The 24,704-nt window shown below is 40.2% G+C and overlaps 1 protein-coding gene across 2 annotated transcripts in view; it reads left to right on the forward strand.

Annotated features, from left to right (window-relative positions):
- The window catches only part of SLC25A13 (solute carrier family 25 member 13), a 103,665-nt gene that overhangs the window by 77,516 nt on the left and 1,445 nt on the right, over positions 1-24,704 (forward strand). For both annotated transcript variants that reach the window (XM_050890820.1, XM_050890818.1), the window contains 4 exons: positions 8,021-8,161; positions 19,853-19,991; positions 23,719-23,877; positions 23,958-24,048. In XM_050890820.1, the coding sequence (XP_050746777.1) occupies positions 8,021-8,161; positions 19,853-19,991; positions 23,719-23,877; positions 23,958-24,048 (530 nt within the window). The remainder of the gene's footprint in view (positions 1-8,020; positions 8,162-19,852; positions 19,992-23,718; positions 23,878-23,957; positions 24,049-24,704) is intronic.

Consider the following 24,704-nt stretch of genomic DNA (forward strand, 5'->3'; position numbering starts at 1 on the left):
TAATATAATTAATATAATGTAACAGAATATACTATAATTAATTAGGTATTTTTAAAGTGTAGTTTTCTCCTCTGAACCACTGTAATTGTAGTTATTTGCAGCATACTGAAAATAATTTAAACTAATTGTAAACTTTTGGTACAAAAAACCCCAGCTAGATCTGGACTTAAATTTAACTTCACATGTGCAAACCTATTGTATTTCAACACTGCTCTGTTTTAATTGTCTCTGATTAATTTTCAGCTAATCTTAGATTTAAGCCTTATAATGAAGTTTGGGAAGGCAACATACAGTAACATGATAGCCCTTCCAAGAGGTTGCACCAAAGGGTGGGGAAGTTCCTGGTGTAGAGTTCATGCTTTTCTTTGACCTCACCCTACATTTCCTTGAAGGTTTGGATGTTTTAAAAAATAGTTTGCTGAAATTTTCACCCAGTCATACCTGTTTAAACTGGCCTTTCCTGAAAGCAGTAAGGAGTTATGCAGAACATCATTTCACTCTATTTTGAATCTTCCTTTTGGATTAGTTAATTTAATTTTAATTTTTTTTCCAAAGGTATTTTCCCATAACAAATTAGAGGTGCTTTCCCCTTTTGCTTCCTCTCTCCTCTTCCTTTTCATTTCCCTTCTCCTCTGAAAAAAAAGAGAGGGGAAATTTTTCAAACTCTAAAACAAGGAGGGATGCATAAGTTTAGGTTGATAGGTTTCTGGTTGCAGAACTGAACAATTCTGAACTCTTAAAAAGCCCATTTTTTTCCAACAAACATACTTAATATTCTTTCCATTTGAAATGTATTCTTTTTTTTCCTATTATAGTGGAAATAATGACTGCAAAATTTTATATGAACGTACGTTACAGTTTAAAACATGTATTTGTTTTGACAATTGTATTTTATTACACATCCCTTTCTCCTATTATTCCTTCTTTTACTGGCAGTAAAATATTTTCGTGTTTACCAGTGCAGGTTCAAAAAAAAAACCCCAAAAAACAAAGCCTCAAGCTTAAGTCAGGAATTAAAATCTACCTTTCTATGAGAAAAAGGAAGATATTTATGATGTCACAGTAATTTATGATGTGACCAAGAAATAATGGGTCACAGTTTTAATACAGCTACCATGCCTTAAGACTTGAAAGGTCTGTAAATCATTAAATGATTCTACAACTAGTCAAAATAGACAAGTAGAGCAGACAGAGCCAAATGTTAATATATTTGACAGGTCTGTAACTTAATTGCTTTTATAATGCCAATCAAGTAGGCTCCACTTTGATTTTTTGGCTAGGCTTCTGAGAACTGAATTACCTTTAACGTGGAAAATATCAAATCCACAATTTTAATTTTTTTCCCACTGCAGACTTGGTCGGTGCTTATAAACAAACCATACTCCTGTTTGTTTCTGTTTAACCAGGTCATTAATATACTTTGTAGGACAATTGTCACAACTTGTATCCGAGTCTTGGAAATCTGTCTGAAGCAGTAGCAGTAATGTACTTCTGTTCAGACTAATTGCAATTCTATTTATGAGCACTTTTACGTGAGCATTTGAAGGAGCTTGCTTTACATTTATGTACACTTGGACGTTAACAAGACTCTGTGATTCTAGCAGCGTTCACTGTTTGAGCTGCCCAAAGTAAAACCTTAGCCAGACCAAGAGAAGGCTGTCCTCGGAAGACAAGAAGGATTAGCTGGAGTAAAACACAGTTCTGCCTGAGCAGCATGAAAGCTGTTTCTGTGCTAGCCTGGTCAGGGTAGTGAAAAGCAGATGACTGAAGGCTCAGGAGATCTCCTTATGATCTGAAGAAAAGGTATTTACTGTATGAATTCCCATTGCTAAAGAGCATTATCAGAATCCTGTATAGATAGGACCACAGACGAGAGGACACAAAATAGCATGAGGTGGCTTGTCTGGATTTTTGAAGCCTGGCTTTATCAGGAAAAAAGGTAGCATAGAACCAGGCTTTTGAGAACCCAGTATGCTTTGCCCTTGACGTACAGCACCACGTAATTAAGGTTGTCACCTTTGAAATCTATAAGAAAAACAGTCACTTTGGACAGATGTCTGTTACTCGGGAGCTCTTCTGGTAACAGGCAAGTCCGTAGTGAAATCACCTCTGCAGAAGCTCAACATAATTCATCTGATGCTCTTGGGATCTTTTGCCATACAACCACCAAGACTTTTAGAGGTAGTTTGAAGCACTGCAGTGGCACTCCGTAAATCTGGCTTCTAAGCCTTGTTCTGTTGTAGAGTTAGTATGTGATTTTGTGGTAAATCATTGAATAGTTCTATGCCTTAGTTGCCCTTTATTATACAATAAGGATGGTAATTCTTCCATTCTTGCATCCCTTGAGTGCATGTTTAATTTAGATTTTTTTTTTATGACAGGGAACAATCTTTATTTTGTGTCTGTACAATGCTCAGCACTTCAGGAACCTTGATTTTAATTAGGATTAATGGATGCTAGCAAATGCACAGGAAAACAAGCTGCATCTGGCAACTGGCAAGGAGAAAGGGCCTGGGACAGTGTACGATATTCAGTATGACTGAATGTGATAAACAGTTGACTAAAAATTTTGGAACTTGCACCTGCTTGTCTTTTTGTAAATTGAACGAGTAACCAAGACATTGTAGACCATTTCTTTTGCAGAGGTTGATTTTGGATAATTATATAATATGTTGCTTATGTATTTTAATGGTTGCCATTAATTGCTGTAATTGCTATCCCTGGGTGATATTGTTGGGAAATATTAACACTCTAACAGCAGTAGTAATCCTTTCTTCATCCATGAAACCTTAAAAGGTGATATGTGACAAGTTGGATGGGATGCAGAAGAAAGATCTAGGCTGACCCTAAATGCTCTTAGCTGAGAACAGGAAAAAGGCTATGATTTGAAGTAGGTAATAAGGTTAATTAGAGGCATAAGAACAGCTGATGGTCAGTAGCGATGAAAGGAAAAGAATCTAGTACTTTCTTCTGGGACGAAAAACACAGAATTTTCTTCCTGAACTGCAAGCTGTATTCTCTTCAGAACCTACACTGAAGCTTTCAAATGGAGATGTGAAAGCCCTAGGAGAGTTGGGTCTGGTGTGCTCATTTCTTACCTAATCTCATAAGGGCACACAATGCAGTTACATTAAAAAGAGCAGGAATTTCTTGTCTTGGTGTAATGAGGGGGGTGAAAATCTGTTTATTTTCCAGTAAAGTTTATTACAAGGTGATATGAACATGTGAAGAAGTAGAAAACATTCTGACTTCTTAAACTGGAGTGTTGTTAAGCAATTGTTATTAAACTAATTTTTTTTTCACTACAGAGTGGGTTTTATTTCCCCACGGACAAAAAACAAACCCTCAATTATTTCTACTTCTCCCTTCTGTTCACTCAAGTAGGAAAGTAGAAGGAGGCATGTGATAGACAGTACTGTATTACTGTACAAGACTATACTGCCATCGAGAGGTGTTGGGTGATATCATACCAAGTGCAGAGTTGAAGAACTGCAAAAATGGAAAAAACCCTTGTTTTTAAAAATTCACGTGTGTGGATGCATAGCTAGCTGTCCGTGTGTTGAAGCACACTGAACATTTTATAGGCATGCAGATTTCTAAGTGTGTATGAGGAGTTCTTGGATGACAGAGGTATTTCCGTTTTATTTTCTTGCTTTACATCAAACAAGACCGTAAGTGCTTGTGATTAGGTCAAATGTTAAATTCTTTCAGAATAATATGGGCCCTTTGTGGGCCCTTGCAGTTAATCTATGCAGTATCTCTAGCTATCTACTCCTATAAATAACTCAAAATTGCAGTTTTTATTTTAATCACATGATAATAACTGAAAAGTAATAGATTTGCTTTTACAGTCAGATCATTTGTTTCTTTAAAAAGTGATTGGAAGAGGTGATAAGGAATTCAGAGTTGAGAGTGTTCAAGTTTGTAACTTCAGTATAGAAAAATCGATGTTACTATATTAAACAGTTGATGAAGTTGATTTTTTGACACTTAGTGGAGAAATCATTAAGCTTGAGCAACCTGAGCTTAAACTGTGTTTATTCTGGCTAAAAAAAATAGTTTTCAAATTCTGACCTTTGGGAGCATATTTCGAAATTTTAAAATGAGATACACTTTCAGCTGCAAAAGTTAGCAAACAAGAAGGCAATGTTCTTCAACTTTTGGCCAAACAGAATGAATGAGCAGGGTGATACAATGTGCTGATGATGTTTTGTCTGTTTTTTCCATAACAGTTTATACCAGCACCTAGAAGAGACTGGGAAAAAAATAGATTGATGAGATTTCTCTCATTGCATTCACTATGCAAAAACCTAGAAAGAAGACAGAAGCCATGCTATTGTGATTCAAGCTACTGATTTGGAGATCAGGATATCTGGAGACTCTTTCAAGTTGTGTGTGTTTGAGCTAGGGGGATGCACACACTGGGCATACAATTAACCTCTTTACCTCAAATCCCCTTCTTGTAAAACTAGGGTCATTGTACTTTCCTCACAAGAGCACTGGGAGGAAATACCATTAATATTTATGAGACACTTGCATACTATGATGATGAATAACACAATAGGAGTTACCAGTACTAGACAAGCAAGAAATCATTTCATTAGAGAGTATAGTAGCCATCTCCAGTTTGCTCCCCCCCATTTTGAGAGTAAGGAGCTGCAGTTACCAGCATAGATGGTTAAATAACAGAGTGATAAAAGCTCCCCACCAGGCGACTGTACTTGTTACCGGGAACGGGCTGATAAACCAGCCTTCCTCTCCATCACAAAGCAGGCAGGTGGTAGAAACCCTCCTACCGAGACCCTCTGTCAGGTATTGTCTGGCTCATCGCTTTCAGTTATTCACCATTTGATTTTTGGAGTATATCTTTGATCAAATTCAGAGGATAACAAAGGTTGTTCAGGGAGTTCTGGGCTAGTACCTGGGCAGTTTTGTGGAAAGACTTCACTGGAAATTTCCAATGTCTTTCTTCAGACCTGCTTTGTGGGCAGCAAAACTGGTAGTCTTTTTAGTAATGCCTGGTGTATGCAGGTCTCAGTGTTTTAAAAATTTGAATGCAGTGAGCTTGATTGTATGAGGTGGGTAAATAATAGCATCCCCATTTTTCTAATAGCAAGCTGAAGCAGAGGAAGTCTTGTGTGATTTGCCCAGAGCCATAAACGTATAATGCTGCAAGTGCTGACGCAGCCAGGTTGGACATGCAAATGTAAACATTTATATGTGCTAGCACCTGAAGTATTTCCTGTTTGTTTGAATTCAGAAATTATTTGCCTTTATTCTCCTTTAAAATCAGAGATATGTTGCTATTTCCTTTCTTTACATATGGCATTTACTTATAAACATTTTTATAGATTTTTAAATTGCTCAGTGTTTTGGTGTATTAATAATAATAATAAATTAAACTTAATTTTGTTGTCATCTTTTAAATTTTAATAGCGTTTTCCTGTAGTGAAAATTAAAGGAACACTTCCCATGGAGTCATGGCACAATGAACTGCAAGAATATCATACTGAGGGAAAGTAGTTTATTTGTGCTAACATAGATCAGTTGGTATGAGTTTTTAAGTAGTGTGTTTTAGAGGAGGGCTGTGGTATAGCAAACTTGCAAATGAACATTATCACCTGCAATGGGGATTTTATCCTTTTAAGAAGAAAATATGTGTGATGGCATATGGGAACGCTTAATATTTGTAATACATAGACCAAAATGTTTATTATATAGGAATTTGTAATTCACCATAGGGACCTTTCCAGGATTTTTTTTTTATTATTTTGAGACTTTGCAAGATGAGTAAACAAGTAAAAGAAAAATTTTTTTTATTTTGAATGCTTACTACTTAATAAGTTTCAGTTTAAGTGCAAAACTGAAGTCAGCATATGTGCCAAATAATTTATCAGTCTAATTTCTGATGGCAATAAGAATAGCAGTTTTATATGTACCAGGATTCTGGTTTGGTAAAAGCAGTTAAATTAAATTATGCCAATTTGAAAGTCAAAACCAGTTGAGTTACACAAGAGCATGCTTTTTCTGGTCAAAATAGGAAACATTTGGGATATTTTGGGGGTTATGTAAAGACTTTAATTTGTAACCACACTGTGTATGCTCAGTCTAAGTGGTAGACAAGAATAGTTGTTCGTGCGATTTGCCATTTCTTCAGCACATTATTTAAACCATATTACTGTGCATATTTTTTATTTTGAATGATAATCTGAGCTATGATTAATTCTTTTAACATTTGGATAATTTAAAAAAGATGTGCACATAGTGTTTACATACTAGACATGGCTAGATGCAAGTGCTTTTAAATGCAGCTTATTTCATTTTAGTCATTATCTTCTAGAAAAAAATAATTGTTTTGTTGTGGGGAGGGTGAGGATTGCCCTTTGCATAGTGTGATTTCAGAATCTAGAGAACAACATAGCTGTTGGGCCACATAATTAAGAAATTAACAGACGTTAGAATGACACTCTGTTGAATTTGGGCCAGATGGAGTTTGAATGAGTATTTTTTGAATACACTTAGGTAACCTTCATGTTACCTTTTTTTTCTTGTTTCAAATTTTTAACTTGGGATCTGTCAATGTAGCAGAAAGGTTATGCCCTACATTACATATTGTGAATGAGATGAACTTTACGAGAACTAGTGGGGAGTCTGAAATGCTTGTGTCGAGGTTTAACCCCAGCTAGCAACTAGCACCACGCAGCTGCTCACTCACTCCTCCTCCCCGCAGTGGGATGGGGAGGAGAATCGAAAACAAGTAGAACTCATGGGTTGAGATAAGAACAGTTTAATAATTGAAATAAAAAATAAAATATTATAATAATAATAATGAAAATGAAGATAATAAAAAGAGAGTGAAATACAACCCAAGAAGGACAAGTGATGCACAATGCAATTGCTCACCACCCAGTGACCGATGCCCAGCCAGTCCCTGAGCAGCGATCCGCCCCTCCTGGCCAATTCCCCCCCCCCCCCCCCCCCCCCCCCCCCCCCCCCCAGTTTATATCCTGAGCATGACGTTCTATGGTATGGAATACCCCTTTGGCTAGTTTGGGTCAGCTGTCCTGGCCGTGCTCCCTCCCAGCTTCTTGTGCACCTGCTTGCTGGCAGAGCATGGGAAACTGAAAAATCCTTGACTTAGTATAAACACTACTTAGCAACAACTAAAAACATCAGTGTGTTACCAACATTGTTCTCATACTAAATCCAAAATACAACACTATCCAGCTACTAGGAAGAAAATTAACTCTATCCCAGCTGAAACTAGAACAGCTTGCCACCGTTGTGTTTTAAATCTAACTTTCAAAACCAGTTGAGTGATGTCTTCCCAACAAATGGAGACTGACACATTAAAAACATTTAGTGGTTCCTGATTAATAGAATCCTTTATTTTGTAGACCACCTTTTTTATCTGGTGCACAAATACTGATGTGGAGCTCAGACTCTTGAATCAAACAGCATTTAATAGCACTGAAACTAGTAGTTCAGTGGGGTTTTAAAAAAAGCATAATATATCTGCAGTTGTGGTCTTTGGAATCTGTGTTCTTTGTTTTATGAACTCATGCCAAATTGAAAAAGCTTCTGCCAGACTTTTACTCTTCAATAATATGTTTTCACTTTCTATGTACTGGCATGCACATCTCAGTTTCTTTACTTAGTTACTAATTCTTCCTTTCACTTCATTACTTGCTTTACAGTGTTCTTGGCTTGTCAGTATTGCATAACTTGGTGTTGGTGAATGTATACTTGCAGCAAGAATTGAGCTAGCGTCTGTCTAATGTACTGCAGTGTCCTGCAGTGGCTGACCTGCTTCCTCTCCGTTTTTCCTGACCACTCATCTCGTGGGGGGGTAGGTTTCTTACCTTGTGAGCTGCAGTTTATTAACTAATACTAAAACTCTTGTCTGCTAATAGCTTAACCGACTGCAGCAGGATTAAAAATGTCTTCTCTTGAATGTAACAGGATGTACGCCGCAAATAATATAGCGGGTTAATGTATTGCCTTCTACTTTTAATTTCAGGCTGGAGGTTCTCAAGTGATCTTTACCAATCCACTGGAAATTGTCAAGATTCGATTACAAGTGGCTGGAGAAATTACTACTGGTCCACGAGTTAGTGCCCTCACTGTATTACGGGACTTAGGCTTCTTTGGTCTCTACAAGGTATGGATTTTTTTATATATACATTAATTAAAAGCCAATAATGAATATTTCAAATCAAAAGATCATTTCATTGTTCTCACAGACTTTCATAGGTGGACATAATTGTACTTTTAAAAAAATTCTTCCTTATTATGTGATACTGTATCTTCATTTTTCATTTCTAACTATGGGAAGAAACTGTCTCGTGTTTTTGAGCATGTGGTTCTTGTGGATCTTACTAAGATTTCTTTTCTCACTTCAGCAGGTGTAACTATTCATTGAGAATTAGTTTGTGATTCCTGATGTTCTGCCTGGTGTAAAAATAAACTTATTTTCATCTGCTTCATGATCTAGAGCTTACAGTTTTGGAGCTGTGCTTTTGCTCTTCTGTGTTTGATTCAGCAACTTTCCCAGATGTCATTGTTAATTTGGTGATGGGAATTAATTGCAGCACAATAATAGTGAAGAAATACAGACAGTGGGAGCCCAGCATAAAAATAAACTCCTAAAGCAAGCTTCCCCTTGCTACTTTAGAACATTGCCACAAATAATGTCAGGAAAAGCTGCTTTTATGAGTGTAGGCTACAAACTCTACAATCCTGCTTTCTATATTACTGTCCTCACATAGATACGTGAATATGTAGAAATAAAGTTAGGTTTAATGTTAGACTGCAGCAGGATTAGAAACATCTTCTGTTGAATCTAATAGGATGTATGCTGCAAATAAGTTAAAGGATTAACTTACTGCCTTCTACTTTCAGATCAAGGAGGCTAGATATGGGAGAGTATGAAAGGTCTTGGAGTAGTTTGAGATCGCCATTACACACAGTATTGAAACAAAAACTGTAATGAATGCCATATACTTCAGAGCACTGTGTGGTGTTTCTTCAGATTCTGCAGCCTACTTCTCGGGAGAAAGTTTTCACACTACCAGTTTGTCCCAGTATTTCCAGTGCAGCAGGCAGTGTTCCTCTGTTTCTTATTTACAGCAGTGCAACTGTAAATTGAAGATGCTTCAAAAAACACCAAATGAGCCCCATCCCCCTCCTCCACAATATTTAAATTCCATCTCTGTTTTTAAGCATCCAATCCTTTTAAATTGTTCTGTTAACATTACAAAGAGGAAGCCTGCCCGTGAGTAGATGTATGTATGTTTTGGCCTGGAGAGAAGTTGCAGGTCTCAATAGGGAGTTGTTTTTCCCTTTAAATTGACTTGCTAATTTTTTAGGTGTTTTACTGAAGCTAATGCTATTGTGTAAGCTCCTAGTAAACGGCACTATGGTGTTGATCAGGTCAACATTTACAACTGAAAACATGGATATGGTAAACAGTCTGCATCCCTGAGGCTGTGCAGGAATGGAGGGCAGCTACTGACTTTTACTTGGACTAGTAAAAATAAAACCTAAAACGAGAAAGAGTGATGAACTAGTTTACTGAAGTTAGCATTTTTTACATTGTTTTTTTAATACCTGCTCTCCGTGGCTGAGCAGAATTTTCTACATTTTTCCATTTTTAAATGGCATTAATGTTTTGGGTCGTATTATGAATTATTTCTGTTTCTAGAGTAGATAGTTGGTGAATATTTGTAAGGAATACACAGGAACAGGAGCTGGTTACAGCACTATGTTGCATTGAAACAGGCAGTTATTTAATCACAAGCCACACAGTTTCACTGGTTCATTCATTAAGTCCACTTACCTCCACAAAAAAGCCACAGAAGGGTTTTGTTTTGGTTTAACTCTTCTGTTGTCTCTGTTTCTGTCTCTCCACCCTGCTCCTTGTGTTCACGTCCTTTTGTATGTTCAATTTGGATTCATTGCCTACAAAAACTTGACTGATGTGACAAAACTAGAGAATTTAACCTGGCAGTCACAGTCATCCACCCAACAGAGCACGGGCTGCGTCAGAAGGCTTGTGTCCAAGTGCACCCTTAGTCATGGCTAGCTGTGTCATTGGGCAGGTTTCTGCTGTTGTCCACCAAATACTTTGGCACTGTAGCAAAAAAAAAAAGGCAATCCTATCTGCCCTCTCTCCCGTATGCCAGCGAGAGTGTTGGTGCAGCCACATAATGATCTGGAACAAGAAACTCATTAAAACTAAAGCCTCCTCCTCCTTATGGCTTGGTTTATTTTGAACCCAGAACCAGCTCACTCTGTAGCTCCTCAGGATGGCTGTATCCAGGCGAAGGGAGGAATGGCTTCATGGTATTGGGAACCCATCAGTCTGTATCAGAGGAGTTTTATACTGCCTTGAGGTGCTTGTGGAACAGCAGTGTTAGAGGCAAAAGCAGTCCTCTCCTGAATGCTTGTGCTGAACCTGGCAGCGCTGGTGAGGCCAGGCAGGGATTAATAACTCATTGCATCAAAGTCACCAGCCTCAGTGAATGCTACCCAGAGACATCAATGGTCTAAAATGAATTTCAGACAAGACTAGATTTGGTAGGTGCTACCTTCTCTGGTGGTGCTTCTAGTAAATTAATTGAGTGAGTACAATGACCAAATGAACATCAAATAATAATAAATGTTCTACTAATGAGAACTGAAATATCTTGGTACATTTGGGATGCTTGTACTCTTTAATGAGTCAAATTAGCTTTAGAACTATAAAACAGGAATGAGGATTTTGTGTCTATCTCAGTACTTTTCATGCTGTTCACTCTAACATGAACAACTCTTTCATTTGCATCTTAAGTCTTTGTTTTAGCTTTGTCTTTTGTGTGTCAAGACACAAGGCTTGTATCTCAAGCCCTGAATGTCCTTATTTTAGTAGATCTAAGTAAGACTCCATACATACTGCTGCAGAAGAACAAGAATAGATACTTGTTTTATAAAACAGTTTTATTTGTGAATCTTGGAGTTTGTTTATAGGCTTAATGGGTCTTCATGTAAATCTTCCAGCTATTTAAACACTGGTCTATCTTAGCCATGATTTACAACCAACTGATTCAGTTTCTTTTGCAAGTGTTGAAAGCAAAATTCTAGACTTTTCATTTCAGGAATTTTCATTTGAAATAAATGGATGTCTTTCTCCCCCCCCAAGTTTTCTTTAAAAAAATTGTTTAACAATCCAAAGTTTACATGTAATATTTCATTTCATAGTCGATAACAAAATTTTTTTGGCCAAAAGAAAGCAAAACCAACAAAAATTAACTACTCTCTCAGTTTTCGTTCAAGACCATAATGTTCCTCCTTTTCCACTTGACTTGTTAGAAATTCATATAAAACTGCTCTAAGAAGGGTTGACTGCAGTTTTCTACAGCAGTTTCCACCACTGACTACCCAAATAATTCACTTCTGATGTCTGGATTAATGGATATCAAGTGCCTGTAGTGCTGTGTCCCTGGAAAAGGTGAAGATGGCCACTGTCTAGATGAGGCCAGGTAGGGCGGGATAGTACAAGAAGCTGTACAGAGGGACAGGATCCTCTGTTGCTTACAGAATTTCCTTAAAGGTCTTGCTTTGAGATGGGAAGCAAAGGGATTCCCTCAACCTAACGGTTGGCTGGTGAAATCCACGGAGAGCAAAGATCAATGATTTGTCTGTACTGCCAGCAGTGGAAAAGATAGGCTTGTTATAGACATGGAATAAATGGAGGGATATCGCATACTTAACAGGAAGATGGAGCCCAGAAGACGTGATGTAAACTAATATTACCATAATGATAATTTTTCAAAATAGGAGCACGGATATTTTTAAGCAGTTGTTTTTTTGTGATGAATGAGAACATTACCAGTCAGTCTGCAAGCTCATAGTAGAGCTGAAGTGTTTCCATTGCTCGTCAGTGTGAGTTTACTTCTGTGTTGATAGGTTACAAACCTCTTAAATCAGGACTGGTCATCCAGTCTGCTGCACACTGGCTTTTCTGTTTCTCTCACTCCGCTTTGGTGCTGTTTCGTTTGCCACATTGCAAGGACTGCAGTGAAAATTCTCTTTTCCCAGTTCAGAAATAAATTATCTTGAAAGCTGTTCTTGCCACCATAGATCAATCAGGCATGTTCTGCTCAGTTCCTCTGAATCTTTTATGCTGAAATTCGGGTGAAAATCTGTAAGAGTCCCATATAGTAGTCAGCGAGGAAGAATGTACTTTCATTAATTATAACTGCGGCCAGAAGATACGAAGAATTACATATGTCAGTCTTAGCTTCATGAGGCAAATTCCTGCATGTCTTTACAAGATCTACTGCTTATTGTTTGAATTCTTATATTTTGTATTAATTTCTAGATATGAAGCACTTTCTGTGGATTTTAAAATAAAATGCCCACACACCCCTGATATAGGTAATTTCAGTGTTCCTGTCTTGCATTAACAGAGAAAACCAAGGCACAGACAAATAAATCTTGTCTCATGTCAACAAATTAACAAAGGAAATGCTATGTAAACCCTTTTTGCATCCAGCTGAGTGAATCTTGTATTGATTATGATCGTAATTATCCCAGCATTCTAGTCCAAATGAATAGCCATTTGAGGATCACCAAGAAGCTGGGTTGCATAGTTTTGATGCCCCTCTGTATTAGTGAGATTAATATTCTTTTGGGTCATTCATTGGCATGTTAACGTGGTGCTCTACTGTGCTAGTGACACAAAACAATTCACGGTAGTACTCTGCCGAGATCTCTGCTCTGTGCTCCACTCTACTTGCAGACCTGACGTTAGAATAATTTGTGTTGAAAGCCAGTCTGGAGGTCATCTCGGCAGCCAGACCCAGTATTTGACCACCTTCATGGTTTAAAACAAACAAACCAACCCAAAAAAACCTCACCCTTTTTCTAATGCCTAATTGGAATTGGCCATGTTCCAGCTTCTGTCCATTGCCTCTAATCCTCCCACTGTGCGCCTCCAAGAAGAGTTGTCTTCCCTGCACCCTCCCTTTAAGTAGTTGAAGAGAGCAATAAGGTTTCCCCCTAGCCTGCTCTTCTCAGAGTTGAGCACGCTGAGTTCCCTCACCCTTTCCTCATATACCATGAGCTACCCAGCTGGCTTGGTGGCCCTGCAGTGGACTCACTCCAGTGTGGCAACATCTTTCTTGTACTGGAGAGACCAAAACTGGATACAGGACTCCAGATGTGGTCTCACCAGTGCTGAATGGAGGGGAATAATCACTTCCCTTCCACCCTTGCTACTACAGCCCAGGGTGTGGCTGGCTGTCTTCACTGCAAACAGGCATTGCTGACCCATACTCAACTTGGCCACCAGTACCCTCCAGACTTTTTCTCCAAAGCTGCTTTCTGGCCACTCAGCCTCAGCCTGTACTGCTCCATAGGGCTATTCCAGTCCAGATGCAGGACTTCACATTTGCTGATTTGAACTTCATGATGTTCTTGTCAGCCTATTTCTCCACCCTTTGAAGGTCTCTCTGAATAGTAGCCTTGCCTTATAGCACACTAGCTACTTCCCCGATTCAGTATCATCCACTAATCTGCTGAGAGTGCAGCTCATGTTCCACCAATTTAGCTATGAAGATACTATGGCAGACCATCTCAAAAGCCTTGCTCATAGTCAAGGTGTACAACATCTGTTGCTGTACACATGGTACAATCATCCACAGGTCTGGCAAGCAGGTTGGTCAGCCATGATTTGGTAAATCCATGTTGGTGGTTCCCAGTCTCTCTGCTGCCCTTCATATGCTTGGAAATGGCTTCCAGGAGCATTTGCTCCATAAACCTCCCAGGGACAGAGGTGTGCCCAAACAGCTTGTAGTTTCCCAGATCTTCCTTCTTGCTCTTCTTCAAGACGGGTGTGATGTTTGTCTTTTTCCAGTCATCAGAACCCCCTTGACTGACTTGACCTTTTGAAGGTAATAACAGCCTCACAATGACATCAGCCAGCTATCTGGGCACCATTGGAGGTGTCTCTTCTGGTCTCACAGATTGTGTATGTGCAGATGCCTTAAGTGCTCTGTCTGTAGGTAATACTGTGCTCCTGCAGACTTTTCTGGTAAGCTCGTGGAGCTGAGAGGCCTGAGGGCAGATTTTACTGGTAAAAAGCAAGGCAAAAGTAATTTCTCTGCCTTTTCCATGTACTTTGTCACTAGGTTTCCCACCCCCATTGAGCAACAACCTCACAATTTGTTTAGTTGTCCTTTTGCTGCTGATGTGCTTACAGAAGCCCTTTTTACTCCTCCTTTACATCTCTTCCTAGATCCAACTCCAGCTGACCCTTGGCTTTTCTGATTCAATTACTGCATGCCTAAACAGTGGTTCTGTATTTCTCCTGGGTAGCCCATACGCACCTCTGCTTCCTTTTTACTTTCTGCATTTGAGCTCAATCATGAGTTCCCTGACATGGTTGCTCAACCTTCTGCACAGTGGAATGGACCATTCTGGTGCTTTGAGGAGACTGTCCTTGAAGATCAGTATTATCTTGGTGTACCTTTATAACTCTAAAAGTTTTTATTTGGGGGAAAATTGCTATCACGGTGCATAAAGGTCCAGGTCAGATAATTTAGATCTCTTCTCCTCTTCCTTCCCCACCAAAGAAGGTCTGGAAAAAGAGAGATTTTTTCACTTCAACTAATTGTCCATCATAATAAGTACAACAATTTAAAGTCAAAGCTTCCTCCCAGACTCACTGTGCCTTCACTGGGTGTTCAGATACTAGCAATTCTGTAATGATATGCAGCTTAGAAATAAAATGCATGTTAATTCCAGCAATAAAAAGATTTGACACATACAGCTCGTTAGGCTAACTGCTGGGTTGAACCCCTGTAGTTCTTTAAAGCTAGAAAGCAAATATTTTTTTCTGCCTTTGTCTAAAATTCTGAACTACTTGTGTAAATAAGTATTTTAAAACATTGTACTTCTCAAAACCCAGCTGCTCCTTTGGGGAGGCACATAACAGCACTTTTGCAGAAGGAATTTGTTTCCTCTATTTGTCTTCTTTCTGCCAGTAATTGTTGCTGTGAAAGCACTAGGGCATGGAAGCTTACAACTAGTAAATTCTTCTTTAGCTACAGATGTTCTGTAGATGACAGCTATTCTTAAAAATACAGAGACAACATATCCCAGTCAGGGAAAATATCATTTAACCTAACACAAAGTGTCATTTGTGTTGGCAGAAATAGGCAAGGATACATTTCTGGTTTTCAATATTTTTAATAGATTTTATTTAATTTCTGGTCACAGTTGAATATTGAAGTAATCGTACAAGATTAGCTAATATATTTTCTGTCTTCTGCCTGTCTTACACAGTAATATGCATAAAGTCCCGTTAAAGTCAGTTGAATTTATATTCTATTCGTTTCGAAAGACATCTTTAAAGTGCTCATGTAAATACACATTGTAAGTACACCTACTTATTTTGTACATCATAGAAACTCATATCCATATCATATCTGCCATAAAATGTTTAATAAAATATCACTCTTTTTATAAGTAATCACTCTGAATAGTGCTTTACAGCATAACAGACAGTGCCACTGCATAATTTTGCACAACAAAGTTATTCTGTGATCCCAAGAAGGTGGTAAATAATACGGTAGTAGATGATTCTTCAAGGAAAGGATATGTTGGTTGTGGTAATGTTTATGATTACAATTACTAGAAAGTATTTAGCTCAGATTTGTGCTTTGGCTGATATCGCCAACATGGTTTTTATTTCCAAAACTAGTCAGAAAAGTTTCCAAAAGTCTCTTCTTTTTTTTTTTGACAACTTCATAAACGGGCTTCTGGTGTGTTGACCTGGAAAGTGTAATCTCAGGTGATAGGATGTGTACCAAGCTCCCACCTGGTTGCGTTGATAATAGCTGAGGTGTTTGACCTCTTGAAGAGGTGGGTTTACAGCAGGATGATAAACATACGAAACAGAGTAGTAAAAGTTTTGAGTTACATTAATTTGCATCCACCATGCCTATTTGTGACTGTGTTCTCATATGTGAGTACCTGCTCTTCAGAAATTTTCTTTGAAAATAACAAAAAAAAAGCCCTTCCAACTAAGAAGTGCTATAATTTTTGTCTGCAAACTGAATCTGAATTGCTGGCACAGCATTTGAAATCAGTGTTTTATTCCTCTAACTTGATGTGCTAAATCAGTTTCATATTTTGGTTGGTATAAATATATGTGAATAAAAACCTATAGCAGCTTTTAAGGCAATGTCATTTTACAGTAGAAAAAATTACAGCCCTTGAAAGCAAATGCCAGTAATATTTGACTGACTTACAAAACCTGTTAGGTGCTGTTAGGGCTCCGATTCCAAAGGGTTAAGTCTGTAGTAAAACCCAAGAAGAATGCAAAATGATCAAGAAATGACATGCTGCCTATTGTTTGTAGCTATAGGATCAAAATAACAATTATACATGCCAAATAAATTCTAAACCTGTAAAGGAGAAAAAGAGGGGGTGGCTGTAAGTACAGGTGCCAGAAGCATTAAATAACCCTCTCAGACAAGGTGCACCACTGTTGTCTTGAATGCTGCTAGGTCCCCCCAGTCTGGCATTTTTCCCCCTGCACTAGACAATGTGCATTCACTGCAGGAGACTAGGTTAAGCCTGCGTCTCCCAGACCTGCCGGCTCCTTCTGCCCAACCCGACACAGAGGTGCCTTTGTCAGTATAATTACCCTCCCCTTGTAGTAGAAATAGTTTGTTTAGAGCCTTATTTGCAGGTAGAGTTGGTATAAGCAGGAATTAGCATGCTAAAGAACCTGCCCCAGCACTGACTTGGGCTTATTTATCCGAATCTTTGACAATCAGGTTTTTTTTTCCTCCGTTGGTTTATTCAGTGAGATACTATCCGAGATTAAGAGCTTTAAGGTTATTAAAGAGATTGAAGATGGGAGCCAACTGGCTGTTGTGTGAGGGAGGCGCATGTCATGGTGTGTAGGATCTCCCAACAATTTCATGCCTGGCAGGTCTGCACCTCGGCTGCCAGAATAAACTCGGGTGGATGATCCTTACAGCTTTCTGGGGATTGATTAAAACTCCTTTTGGCTTTCAGCACGTTGTCCACATCAAAAAGGTGCGAGAAGTAAAATAAATGTTTCTTTTGCTTTTCAAGATACTGTGGCCAATCTCCCTAAGCCTTCCTAATTGGCCTAGGCTGGTTGCGGATGATTAACTTGAAGTTAAATGAGGCCTGCTTTTAAACATGCTTTCCCAGACTTTAAACGGAACGATGAGGGGAAACTTTAGACTGTTGTGGTGCTGGACCGGAGCCAAGCTGGGTTATTATTAAAGTGGATCCAAGTTTTGATCCAGGTTTTGTTTACACTGAGCCAACTAAGTTGATGGACATCCCTCCCTCTCTGCGTACCTGAACGTATATTATTAGTGATATTAACAATATGCTGTTTCTGACCCATGAAAAAGAGCCTTTTAATGAAGGGGGAGGAATATTAGCAGCTCGGGTTGAGTTAAGAATTGCTCGCATTTGGAGTTTATTGATTTCCGTAAGTTATTTTAACTATGTCGAGATATTTCAGAGTATGAAAAAAATGCGGAGGAAAAAATGTGTGCAGTGTTTAATGACAACATTGCAAAGAAAATAAAAGTAATGTGCCCTGAGGGCAAAGGCAGCGAGGAGATTTGCTCTGAGGAAAAGCATGCTCTAAAAATAAATCTTTGAAGAAACTATGTTGGTCTGTGAATGTTTCATTAGTGAGTTTCATAATTTTTCTGTGAGGCAAATACAGTGCAGACATTTGATTGTTAAAAAGTTGTTTTTTCATACAGAACTTGGTAAAATCCTAGTCTTTTCTTTTTATGTGAAGATTAAAGGTAAACTGTAAAACGGGCTTCTGTTGCGCACGTGAGGCCAGAATTCTTATGTCTCTGGTGAATTCAAAAGATTCACCTTCTCTGTGCCCTCAAGGTAAAGTGTATGGCTTTGCAGATAATTTTCAGAGGAGAATCCAGCCCAGCATCGCTTTGTTCCATGGCTGATAACCCCATTCAGCGCGGGCGAACAGCGAAGCGGCTGCAACAGCAGGGCTTTGAGTTCCTTTATGGCATTTTCCTTAGTGCATCTAAAAAGGGATAACGAGAACTAGCGACTGGCAGCATAAATCAGACAAATCCGGCTGAGCAACAAGGTAAAGGGTCTTAACAGCAGGAGTCATTAACCTCCGAACAGACTGGCAGGGGAAGCGGTCAGTTCTCAGTCTGAAAACGTCAAGAAATCAGCTGAGAAAGTGTGGTGGAAAGCAGCTGGGGTTGGAGCTGAGTGTGTTGTGCTCACCGTGCTCGGTAACTGAGTCTGAGACACACAGAAAGCCTGACTAGAAGATCTAATGGCTGTTTTTAGATGAATCTTTATTTTCTCAGAGGCATTCTCTGACCACAAACTGCACTTATTAGCATCTCCTGTGAACTGGCTCGCAGGACCTGGTTTTCCCATCACACATCCTGCTCGCCCGCCCCTGCCTTGCCTCGCTAAAGGCGACTTTTCAGTTTTTCTGACACCTTGCAGCTCTTGCATCTTTGCTTGATAACCAGCATCCAACGTGGATAAGCACTATATTTTAACTGCTGTTATAGTACAAGCTAAGCTTACAGATATGTCCAGGCATATCATTAGATTTAATTAAATTCTGTGGATATTAGCATGTCCCCTGTGAAATGTCTGGCACTGAGCCATGCCCCGGTAGACCTGTACGCAAGAGAAGTACAGTAACAAGGGCACCCCGGGAGGGCTCGTGCATGAACCTCAAGCAGTTTCACCACGACTCCTCCCTTGCTTCAAGAAGAAGAGGCTTAGGCTCATCCATGAACCATTTCTTTCCCAAGCTTGAAAGATTTTACCCATTTTCCAAAGCCACCTCCCGTTTGTGCCTTCCTGCGGGTCTCAGTGTTGGTGTGTTCAGGCTCTGGTGTCCTCTGGATCTCCATACTGAGGAAAGGCAGACTGCAAGTTCCTTTTGCTGTTCGAGCCTGGATATTATTTGGTATTTTATTTTGGTTGACCTCCTCTAGTGGCTTTTTTTGCTTTTCCCTCTGCTTGGAAAACAGTTGATTGCTTGCCGCTACCCCAAAACTTTCCTTGCCTGTTTGCCACCCTCTTAGATTTAAAACCAGCTGTATTACTGGTAACTTCGTTGGCTGTTTGTACCACTTACACAAATTGGTAGCAAGGCAAATTTAACAGTAAGAGCTGAAACTTATTTGAAACAAAGTGTATCCCAGATAACTTGTACTTTAAAAATCACAAGTAAATCATCCTGTTACTGCTCTGCGAAAGAGTTAGTGTTATGGCCCTACTCTCTTTCTTTCCCTCTTTCCCTCGATATATGTTGCATTATCAATTGCAATGTCTGCATAGATGCATGGACTGGGCACTGTTTTCCCTGAAGTATTTATTTTAAGTGGGAATGAGAGAGGATGGACCTGTCCTGTGGCTCAACCTACACATCCTAAACTCCCACTACAGGTGCATGGCTACAACGTCAACTATTTAAAATTCTGCAAAGATGTTATTGGACTTTACTCCAACGCATGACATTTTCTCTATTACCAGCAAATAACTACAGTAGTAGGGAGTGAGGGAGAACAAATAGACAAGATAAATACAATGACAGAAATTACTGAACCAAGAAATGATACACAGACATTCCTCAGCAGGGTGAAATACATGGAGATCTCAAAATTTTGAGAGGAGAAATGGCTTTTTCTATAAGCCCTTTGCAACAAAACAAAAAAATACAATGTTGCTCTGTTCTCTGATGTTCATAGTTCATCATGTTAAATTTGCTCATTCTCAAAACTTGTTCTCTTTTCCAACACAGGGTGCTAAGGCGTGTTTTTTGCGTGACATCCCCTTCTCTGCCATTTACTTCCCCTGTTATGCTCATTTGAAAGCTTCACTTGCAAATGAGGATGGGAGGGTTAGCCCTGGAAATCTGCTCTTGGCTGGATCAATAGCTGGTAAGTGCCCAGATTTCTTTTTGCATGGCACTGTATTGCACCTGCAGCGCAATAATTATGGCAGTGAGAACTTTGAAACGCTCAGAAGAACTATACGCAACTATACTGTATTTTGCAACCTTAGGCCGAAATAACAGAAAGCTACCATGCTGTAGAGTGAGTTGATGTTAAAAATAAAGATACTGTAAGTTCCTGGTATAATCATAATGTTCAGGAGGCAAAAGAAAGGGAAAGATTTAAGTGCTGATGTTTTGTTATCATATGACATCATTCCTTGTGAAGTTACTGTGCTGGTTTTGGCTGTGTCTGACTGACTGGTAAAGTTTATTTGAAATGGTTTATAAATAAAATCATGGCATTCGTGAAATTCTTTATGATCAAAGAAATCTTGAATTTTGGTATATGTAGTCCAAAAGCCGTGCTAGCAGTGCAGCTCTCCAAACACAATGACATAACGTGACAAAATGATGATAATTACTTGCTACCCACAGTATCCCATGCAGTTACTTGCTTTCATGAGGATTTTACCCTTATCATTTTTTTTTATATTAAACAAAACAGAAAAGCTTGAAAACATTTCTGCTGTGCCACTGGTTGCTGATTCCTAGCGTACCCAGATATGACAGAGGTGCTGAGTGTGATCTTGAGTACTTGCTTGTTTTAGTCTGCTACATAGTGGATAGGAGAGCCAAATCATGCTTAACTTGTCACAGATGCCTTTAACTTGAGTGTGCCAGAGCCTAAGGGCAAAGACAGAGACACGCTTTGTAGCCTCGGCTTGCCTTTGCGTCTGCTGCGTAGCTGGTCCCTGGCACAGCACCCAGCTTCTACAACCGAAGGGGACCACGATTTGGTAGCTGCCTCCTGGAGATGGCAGCTTGAGTCCTGCTCCTGCTATGTCCACGGTTTTCCCTTCAGGCAACGAATGGGCTTGAAAATTTTTGCAGCAGGACCTTTGGGGGAGTGTGTAGCAAGCAGGAGGGCTCACATCAGCAGGTATTTCCATCGTGTTCATTGGGGGCTGCTTGGTCTCTCCAAGCTGCAGCTGAGTTCTTCCTCCACTGTGGCCCCTGACAGGCTGCTGCAACCTGCCGGGTGAGAAAAATGATGGAGTGGCATGAGTCCAGTACAGATAGGTAATTTAGCTATGTTTTCTCGTTTGATTTTAAGCTTTCTTCTCCCTGCAGAAACTGTTCTTGGTCAGGATTGTACACGGGGCTGTGTCTCTTGAGGAGCAGGGACGTTTTATAGCCAGTATCTGGGCTTAGGATATAGCTAAGATCAGTTAGTTTGATTTGTTGAAGCATATAGCTCTGTATTCAGTAGCTCGTAGTCCAAAGGAATCGACCTGGCACTAGGAAAACCAGCCGTGTTCAAATGACTGGTGCTTAAAACCCCCTTGTCCTCTCCCCTCCCCCGCCCCAAACCAGAGTCAGCCTCCAAGCCCTCCAACAGGAGCTTACAGCCAGCTTATTTCTCACCCATTTTAATGGAACAAAACAATTTTTGAACTTTAGATCATATTTACAGACTTGAAACATAAGCTGGCATTTTTAAGCCAAGTAATTTCTTAGATTTTCCTATTTTTCTCTTTCTAGCCATTGTCAGGTGATTGCAGACGGAGATAACCGTCCCTTTGAAGTTCAGGCACAGAAGCAGTCTTTATTGTTGCTGATATGGCTTACCAAACTAGCTATAATGTGAATTTTATCCAGTGCTTCCTGTGAATCCCATCCTAGGTTAACTCTCATGAGCAAATGACAGTGTTAAAGATACAACACTCATCGTACAGTTCACAAAAACAAGGAATTTCTTTTATTGGGTACAAGTAAAGCATGGTGGGGGCGTATGTGTCCACTCCGGTTTGCCACGAGAAAGTCAAGGGCAAGACAAAACAAAAACCCCACCACCTCTGAAACGCTGGCTCGGTCTCTGGGCTGATGTCCCTGCTCTGGCCGCGGATCTCGCCTGGTCGTTGGACTTCAGACGTGTGCATGAGCTCCGTCTGGGTGTGGGAAACTCCACCTTTCCACAGCCCGTGGTGCTGGGATGTTCGCGCTGGCCGTGCTCAGAGGCACACCTGCGTCCTTTGCCAGTGGGTGTTGCTTGTGCTGGGTATATTTTCTTCCTTTTCGTTGTTGTTAGGGACACGTGCAACATGCATGTCATCTAGCTTGATCTGCTTCTGGCTTTCACTGTTCACCAGGTGTCTCAACCTGTTGTGCCACAGCATTTTCTGAGAAGGTGATTCTAGTATCAGCTACAGGATCTGTCCTTAATTTGCTCCATCTGCTTATTGCCCCCATGAACTTCCTTCTCCTCCCCTCACTCCTCTTTTTTATTGTGAGCTCCTGCTGTGCCATTTGTCTCATTTCGATTGTAAGCTCCTCACAGCAGCGACCTGTAAATTTTTCTTTGTCTGTAAAGTCTTTTGTCCTGTACACATAGCTCCCAAAACCAGGATTAAAAACATCTTTAACTGCAAAATATCCTCAGTAATAAGGAATGAGGAATAAGGAGATGGAAGTCAATGGGTAGTAAGCAGAATTGTTTCTAAGTATGTCCTTTGGTTTTCCTTGAAAACACTAGTTGGCTTTTGAAGGACAAAAGTCCGGCTTTAAATTGAAGACTCAACCAATATCGTGGTGTGGGTAAGGCTAAGGAAAGAGGAATTTCAACATTTCTGGAGTTCAGAAACCTTTACCAGGTTTTAGCACTTGCCTGCCAGACTGACCACTGTGCAAGTTCAGCGTGTGCGTTATTTTGAGGGGTCTGGGAGAGGAGGAGGAGTTCTTATTTTGGTGATATGCACACGCTTACATCTCTCAGAGCAGTCTGCAGGAAGGGTGCTCTGGTGCTTGAAGCCAGACCATGCTGGTTTGGACAAAAGTTGTTACAGAATTATTAAGCCTAAAAAAAAAAAGCAAAGGAGATTTATGCATCTACATCTGACCACTTTGGTTTGGAACAGATGCAGAATGGAAAAGTAATGAAACCATAAGAGACAGTGTCTTCTGGGTACAGTCTCGGTGCTTTTTTTCTTGCTTGTTTTTTTAAATTCTAAACATGGGCAGCCCCAGTTTGGATAGAAATGATTTTAGAAATACCACCCATTGGTAATTTGGTATTTTTTGCTTTCAGTTGATTATCTGCCAGGGTAAATTTAAATCTTCCTCCAAGTGTTCTGCTGTGGCTTTGCAGCTGAGCAGTCTGCCATTCCTAATGAGAAGAATGACCCTTGTTTTAAACCTTAGCTCTTGTGCCTTACTGAGCGTGCACGGCATTATCTGGTTCTCAGTACCATTGCTGCGGGGCGGGGGGGGAATGTGCGTGTGCATGTACAGGCTATTGTAGCACAGTGTGCAACCAGAATGCCAGGAACCACAGAGAGGCGTGAAAAGGAAAGAGAAAGATCGACCTCACCTCCAAAAACTTTGTGCTTATTAACTATGCAAGTTTCTGGTTAGCGCTGAAAAATCCAGCCCGTGCCTCCCAGCTCGGCAGGAAGCATGTGATATGGTTGTTCCTCTAGGAGAAGCTCTCTCTGGGTGAAGCCACGTCCACAACGGCTGCCTCTTGTTGCTTGTTCTCCTTGCCAGCTTCTACTTAAACGTGGCTGGATTCTCCTGATATAAGGACGAAAGGCACAGTTACCCCTGGCTAAATGAGGTATGTAGCATATGTGACAAGTCGGTGATACCCACCAGATGATTTTTGTGTCGTGTAGGTATGCCTGCAGCCTCTCTGGTGACCCCTGCGGATGTCATCAAAACAAGGCTACAGGTGGCAGCCCGGGCAGGACAGACCACCTACAGCGGCGTTGTAGACTGTTTTGCGAAGATCCTTCGAGAGGAAGGTCCGAAGGCTCTGTGGAAAGGAGCAGGAGGTGTGTAAAAGAGCTTTGATTACTAAGTGATTTCTAATTGTGGTTTTTGTCACTTAGGAACTCTTTTCTTTTCTTTCAAGCTCGTGTATTTCGATCTTCTCCTCAGTTTGGTGTAACTCTGGTGACTTACGAGCTACTGCAGAGATGGTTTTACGTGGACTTTGGGGGAGTGTAAGTATGTGGTGCCTGAATCTGCTTGGGACCCTGAAGCTCCACTTGGTTCTGTGTGGGTCTTGGTGCTCCTCGATATGTCAGTCAGGGTCTTGCTCTTACGGAGGACACATTGCAAAGGCTTTCTAAATATTATTTAAGCCACACTACACTGGTGGAGGTTAGGATGATATTCCAGTACCTGTTTCACAGCAAGACATTACCACATTTTATATCACCGTTTCAAGCTGGGGACCTGTGTTAGTGTAAACAGAGACAGTGAGAGGCTAAATAATGGGCTGGGGATATAACTGCAGGGGAAATGGGACGCCTGCCAGGTCAGGATACGCTCTGCATTAGTCCTCATTAGTTTGGTGGAGGAGCTGTGCCCCTGATTAGGCAGGGCATTTGACATCCAAAAAAGTCTATACGTGTCACCAAGTCCAAAACGTATTTGTTGGAGCTTCAGCTCTGCCTCCTGTCTTTGTTGATGATACAGATGGATGTGCATATGACTGTTTAACATCATCCCAGGGGTAGCTGCAGACCAGTTACAGAGCTTCGGGGACAGTAGTTTGAAAGCCACCACAAAAATTACTTAAACTCTGCTAGGTTCCTGGATTGGTTGTGCACTGTAGCAGAGACTTACGAACCCCTGCTCCCCTACACTGCAGTTT

Source organism: Gymnogyps californianus, chromosome 2 (assembly GCF_018139145.2).
Source record: "Gymnogyps californianus isolate 813 chromosome 2, ASM1813914v2, whole genome shotgun sequence".
NCBI classification, from domain to species: domain Eukaryota; kingdom Metazoa; phylum Chordata; class Aves; order Accipitriformes; family Cathartidae; genus Gymnogyps; species Gymnogyps californianus.